General features: G+C 37.8%; 1 protein-coding gene across 1 annotated transcript in view; it reads right to left on the reverse strand.

Annotated features, from left to right (window-relative positions):
- Positions 1–721: 721 nt before the first annotated feature.
- DR1 (down-regulator of transcription 1) overlaps positions 722–7,257 on the reverse strand; it is a 9,477-nt gene continuing 2,941 nt past the window's right edge. The window contains exons 2-3 of the mRNA XM_072419870.1: positions 2,853–3,016; positions 722–1,180 (exon numbers count right to left, since the gene is read on the reverse strand). Coding sequence (XP_072275971.1) covers positions 1,037–1,180; positions 2,853–3,016 — 308 coding nt within the window. The 3' untranslated portion in view covers positions 722–1,036. The remainder of the gene's footprint in view (positions 1,181–2,852; positions 3,017–7,257) is intronic.

Here is a 7,257-nt window from a genome sequence, read left to right on the forward strand (position 1 = left end):
GTAGCATCTGCAGCGCATTGAGTAGCTTTTAACAAAAACACCAACCCAAAACAGGAATTAAAACTCAAGCTGGCCAAATGTAACAATGATGTTGGCCCAGAAACACCTTGGAAAACCCTCAGTGAAAATCACCGACACTACATGAACTTAATTATTAAGTCAAGGACATGAAAATTTTAAAAACAAAGGTAACTGGAAATACAAATCCTAAAAGATGATCTGTGCCAACCCCCAGCAAGGACATAAAGTATGCATTTCCCTACAACTGCTCAGGACCGATTCCCTAAACACACACCATAAGATTTACACTTCCTCATACAACATTTTTTGTTTCCCCTCCTAAAATGTAGTACTCCACTACAAAACTGCAGGTTCGGGCTGTTAAAACAAGACACATAGAACAGAAAACTTCAGCACTGGATTCAGCATGGGCATGTTATATGCTTACACAGCTCTGCACCCAAACTGCACATTAGACAAAACACTACTGATCTTTCATATCTTTCATCTTATTCCAAAGAAGCAAAAGGATTATTCACCATATACAGTGAAGTAAACTGTATTCCTGTCAGATCAAAAAATGTCCCCAACCCTCCCCAAAAATTAAAAAAAAAAAAAGAAAACGCCTAAGATTTTTGTTTTTAAGTTTAGTTAAAAGGGAAATGCAAATAGTTTTCTTTTAGAGCTTCTGTATAAATCTAACTATTTAATAAAGTTGTAGTTTGGTTTAACACTGATTATTGATCAAGTAAATGACTCATTGCTAATAAAAAATTTCATAAAGACCATTAAAAATTCTCTACTGATATGATACTGAACCTTAAGTGAGTTGACAGTTCAAAAAGGGATTTTGTACATGTATAGGGCAAATAGGAGCAGAGACTTTACAGATATCCCTAGAATACCAATTGACCAGTCCACCATAGACACATAAAAAAAATTTCCAGGTAAGCGTTTTTTTCTTCTTTTTTTTCTCACGGTTTTCATTGTGCAGGCAAGAATTATTTAGGAGAATAGAAAACGCAACCGGGAAGATTCAGATATCATCTTCCTCCTCGTCTTGTGAGGAGCCTGCCTGATTGCTTGCACTGGCTGAGGCGGCTGCGAGTTGTGCCTGCTGTGCAGCTTGCTGCATCTGTAGCCATTCCTGTTGGGCCAATTCTGCCTGTTGCTGTCTGGCCTGCAAGTAAATTTCAACACAGTTTTAGAAATGATAGTCATTGGTAAATGAAGTGCAAGAAAACAGATTGTAGCATGAACAGTTTTAACTGACCCCTATTGAGGAAAAGGAAGATCATGATAAAAGTATGAAGTGCAGCAGCTTTACAACCTTCCTGGCATTATAATGGCATTCCTATAGTCCCATCACTTTACACGCCTGCCTCCATATCTCATAGAAATTTTAAGGGCAGCAAGTCAATTACATAGTATCTTCTTACTTTTTACAGTAAAAATTACATTGATATTTCTTTGGAAATACATAAAACAAACACCTATAATACTACAGCATAAAACTTGCTGTAGTAAAAAAAGGTGCAGTTTAAAAAAAAAAAAAAAAAAAAAAAAAGCTTGTGCATGGAGAAGAATGAATTCTTGCCATTTAACATTGGCATTCTTCGCCATGACCAACAGATATCTTAAAGTCACATTGGATAAATACTGCCCAAACACCAACTTAATGGCTGATCCCCCACAACGTTACAAACTGTATGCCCAGGTGGCTAAAATCATACTTATGGAATACCTAACAGGTAGTCTTAACCTGCCTGGCGGTATGAATATTAAGTATTTTTAACATAAAAATACTTGGAATTCTAAATTTCCCGCCTGGTCCTGCCTACCAGCCACACACATTGGCGAGCAGATGCCCGGGACACAGGGCATCGCCGGAGGACGCCACAGGCACCGCTGAAGCATGCTGCTGGAACGTGGGAAACAGGTAGAACTTTTAAAGTTCCGGGCACTTCCACCCTGAGTGTGGCTCGGGGTTACAGCTTTTGGTATGGAAAATTCACCTGGATCCACACTCGGGAATACCGTCAGGAAGGTTATTGATAATTTGGAAAAGTTCTACGGTATCCAGGTTTTTTTAAGATTAATATGCAAAAATGGCCCGACAAACCCCTCTTCCCCTACAGTATAGGACCCTTGGTCTTTGCATTAGTTAAACCTCAAATTCATTTTTAATTTGGTTAGTTCTCTTTAATCTTTGTCTTCTGCTTCTTTTCAAACCTTCCTTTCCACCTCCCACTACCTGGAGACAGCTGTTTATTACCATGGGGGCCTACAATGTCATCTGTATTACATCACTTAGGCTACGTACACACGTCAGATGAGTCTTGTTTATTGTTTCAGGGCTGGTGTCCGACGAGAACTTGATGTGTGTACAGCAGCCGTCTGATGTTGTTCATGGATCCTTCCTGGAGGATGCACGAACGACTGCAATAGTAGTGAAGAGGAGAGAGCACAGCGGGGTGCCGCTGGCTCGTTCTTCCCCCTCCCCTCCTAATACAGCAGAATGGTGCTGAATGTACAACGCTCATTCATGCATCTTTCAGTCTTTTGTCGTTGGAAAGGATCGTTAAAGATCCTTTTCAATGACAAAAGGCTAACGTGTTTACGCAGCAATATACTTGTCATTTTTACCAGTAGTTGACAGACTAGATATTTTTAGGACTGTAACAATACAACAGTGCCAGGGGATTTCTTTTTTTTTTCTTTTACTCCTTGTACATTTTTTTATTGCATATTTCATTATTTACTATTGTTTCTTAGGTTTGCCTTGTACAAACAAAATTTGTTATCAAAAATGTTTGTAAAAATATAATTACATATTTGCATAGATGGCTTACTTTTGCAAACAATTCTTGCTGCTGCCTTAGAAGTTCTTCTTCGGGAATGCCAAGGTTTTCTAGTCGGGAGCTGGCCTTTCTTCTTTTTAATGCTACGGTTTTGCACTCTTGCAGGACTTCTTTTACTTCACTGATATAGGAACCAAATCCCAAACTTTCTAGTGCTAGGAGAAAAAGAAAAAACAAATGAGTTATAATAGCAACAACTCTATATTCTTAAAGCCAAATTCCATGTGCCGCCAACAACACCAGTTAATGCAGTTTTGCATTCATTCAAATGAATGAAAACATTCGTTTAGCTGCAATATTGAAGATTCCCCCCCCCTTCCCAATTTCTATCTGGTGAGACCACAGTCTCAAAAAAAACATCAGAGTGTATACAGGTGGGCAGGAGGGGTTAATACAGGTGGTCAGATTACACCGGAGAAGTACTATATATAAAAAAAAAAAAAAAAAATAGCAAAGCTTAGAATTCTGGCTCTGACACAATCTTCCCAGCCCTGATGGTCCCAGCTGACCTTAAATTTTTGGGAGGCTCTCCAGCACACAGGCCTACACTTGGCCTCAGACTCTCAATCTAAATTCTCTTTTATTATTATTAGGCAGGTGCACAGAGCCACCTTTTATTGCTGGCCTGGAAGAGGGATGGATCTGCAAATTTGCGGCATACAATTACCTTTACCCAAGCCCTTTATCCTCTTTCCCAAATGAAATAGAGGGGAACACTTTTAGATAACATCTAAACCTAGCCTCACACTACACATCAGCATTCAATCATACAAAAAAGTCAGCACAGCGGAGTTGCCATATTAAGACCAATGCAGTAGAAGGATTTTATTCCTTATAAAATGTTGGGGTAAAATGAATACCTGTGGGAAGTGAAATTTAGCCTATGAACAGCAGATGGCGCACTAAATACAGAGAATCAGAGCTGCTCAGGATACAGCAATGTAAATGTCACCTGTTGGCTTGTGGCCATCAATGTTTAAAAGAGAACCTATCCCCAGACCACTCATTTTAACAAACATCCCCACACAGGCCTAACAGTGCATTTACATATTTGATGCATGTCATTTAAATAACATTACTAAGTGTCAACTAAATTCCATCAATATATAATTAATGGGCAGGGTCAGTTTTTGTAAATTCACTACTAACAAAACTGAATAGACCATTAAAAGTTAAAAAAATAAAAAAAAAAATAAAAAGTTAAAAAAAAAAATACTAATTTTAAAATTAGTATTGTTAAAAATACTAATTTAAGTATTGTTAAAATTAAGCTTGTTAAAAATACTAATTTTAAAATTGGAGCCGTCTCTAACAGTAATTATTTCCTAACACTAGATGTTCCCAGTCTTCTGGATGAATAATGACTGGTAATATTTAACCATTTTTCTCCAATCCCAGATGGTCAGGGAACAGCCCTGGGGCAGAACAGTCACCCTGAATCTGCCAATAATAAATCTTGATAATGGATGACGGACGTGGCCAATTTATGCACTCATACATGGTTGATGCAGTTTTAAAGTTTCTTTATGTTTGTATTTTTCATGATAAGATTCTACATCTTAAGACTGTGTACATATGTTAGACTTTTGTTGTTGGTGAGGATCTTTCACAATCCTTTCCAATGACAAAAGGCTGAAAGATGCTCTGTGAAGAGGGGAAGGGAGAAGGAGTGAGCAGCACCCCAGTGTGCTCTCTCCCCTTCACTTGCATTGCAGTTGTTCATCGTTCATGGATTGGCCAGGACGAATCCATGAACAATCTCAGATGGCTACTGTACACATCAGATTCCCGTCCCATACTAGCCCTGAAGTGACAATCGGACGAGAATTAGCCTTACACACTGTTCATAGCCTTACACACTGCTTGGTCACTAAACATCCAGGAATAAACTACACAATGAAAGAAGAGCAGGCCATAAAAAAACTGGTATGGATCAGAATGTTAAAGGAAAGAGGTTTGACAGATGAAGATGCCTCCAGCAAACATCCACAAGGAATACAATGTCACATTACTCCCATGTGAAAAGCAACACTGAACCCACACCTGCTGCCATTCCCCATCATGTTTAATTATGTATTGTGTGTGCAGCACACAGGCAAACCATTCATCAAGGGGGATAAAAATCAGCTTTCGTCATATATCAAATATATATCTCATTCTATACTTGATGGAAACATTATCACAATACAATATGTTACCCTATATTCCATTATTAGCGATTCATGACTATTACTAACCCTAAGCCAGCAGATAAGCGTAATAAGTAAGCAGAAAAAAGAAATAGTTTGGAGTGCTTCCTTTTCACAACCAAAATAAATATTAGGGCTAACTGACCAAATGGTGTGAATAGCTAACTACAAAAATTTTATCTCATAGGTAAAAGTCACATAAAATATACAGTTCAACTAATAAAATAGTTTTGTTTTTTTTTTTATTATTATTACCTTGTATTTTTTCTCCCGATGCATTGTTTATTCCTCATACTGTCCTAGTCAATACAACAGAGATTATTGCCATGCAAATATTTGGAGCAATACCTGGGTACAATCTTTGGGAACTTTTACAAACAGAATACCACAAAAAAATGATCATTAAAGTGCATCCATTAAATTCTGCTAATCACAACTAATGCATATGGTATGATATAGGAAATTGTCCCCAATATATGGCATGACAGTGGACACACTCATATGTGCTTGCTTGTATGAAGGGAACACATATGGGCACTTTCTGTCACAGAAAACTAACTGGCACATGTGAAACCTCATCTGAAGCGGTTCCTAAAATAAAGCAGCATGAGTCTTTTCAGGTATGGGTTTGAAAACCATAAAAATCCCTTATTTAGGTTTACTGGAAACATATTTCAAACCTCACTGAATATGGAAACCGTGAAATAAAGTACTAGACCGACACGCAGCTGTTTACCCATTTCCAAAGTTGATCCTGGGCAGGCTAGGAATTACAAAATCATTGCTGATCTGTACCACATATCTCAGGATTGCTTTATGGATTGGTAATAAAAAGGCATGGTCTAGTAATCAGGACTAAAAATTGATCCTCCACTGACCAGGAAGGAGCAATTTTAAAGTTTCAGTGCAACTCGACAGCAGTGAAGGACAAGCCCAAGATAGTGTCACCAAGTTTCAATGGTAATTCCACTAAATGTGTCCAATGCAAATGGTGACAACGGGGATATTTGTCAAACTGAGCTGTAGCAACATCAAATAAGGAGGTGAGAAAAGAGACTGACCAATGCACTCATCAAAGGGAACCTTTTATATTATAATAAACAGTTTATAAACTTTTATAATATACTAAAAACAATGGTGGTGGCTGGATGACCAGACAGTGCAGCCAGCCTCAGAAGTTCCATCTCCCAGATAGCCCCCTGAGAATGAGTAGCTGGGTCATGCAACTGTCTTTGTCCAGCCTATGGAAAAGGATGGTAGATGTGCATGGCAGGTGATAGATCAGTCAAATATATAAAGAAAAAAAGGAATGTAAAAAAAAGTCCCATCACATTTAGAATCACTGCTTTAAAATAAAAAATAAAAAAAACGAAACAGGTTCCCTTGCTATAGTCAGAGATTGAAACTAGTGAAAGTTGGTTCATGGTTCATGGTTCAAACTACCTAAACTTCTGAAACTACTGCATTCGTTTTTCGAAAATGAATATTCACATCATTAAGGTTTGTTACCAAACCCCAGAGACACATTACAATATAAAGTATATAAAGTAGATCTCTTTACGCACATAAAAATCATGCACAGAAAGGGTAAATCCAAATGAAATTGAAAACAATAAATTTCTCTTGCAATGAAGATTTCAGCATAGTAATAACAGCTCACCTACTATTCCATAGCTAACCAGAATTGCTTTTTCTAAACCCAGTTAGGTCTTCAAACAGTTAAAGAGCAAAACAGTGCCAGGTGAATGCAGCTGCAGGGGAAACAAACTGCTGCTTTCTCTTGACTGAGTAAACCATAAATTAGGAGAGGAGATACCAAAGGATGATTTTTTGGGTTAACTGTAGTTTAGCATTAGTGTAGGAGATAGGACAATGCAGTTTTCTTTATTTATACCCAGCTCAGGTTGGATCCCCCCAAATATTAGAAATATAATATATATATATACACACACACACACACATACAATAGGGTTATATACCCTACACTACCTTGATATCACTTGTTGAGCTCAGCATCTCTATATTAACTGAATGTAACTGAAATATATCAGACAGAATACTATTCAGTACACCAAGTCTGAAACCAAAGTCATAGCAAAGGTGCGTACACACTTCCAATTTTTATCGTTCCAATCGAACGACGAACGATCGATTGGGAAAAAAATCGTTCGTAAAAAAGTAACCAACGACGCCGACGAACGAGGAAA

The sequence above is a fragment of the Pyxicephalus adspersus genome, chromosome 8 (genome assembly GCF_032062135.1).
Source record: "Pyxicephalus adspersus chromosome 8, UCB_Pads_2.0, whole genome shotgun sequence".
NCBI lineage: Eukaryota > Metazoa > Chordata > Amphibia > Anura > Pyxicephalidae > Pyxicephalus > Pyxicephalus adspersus.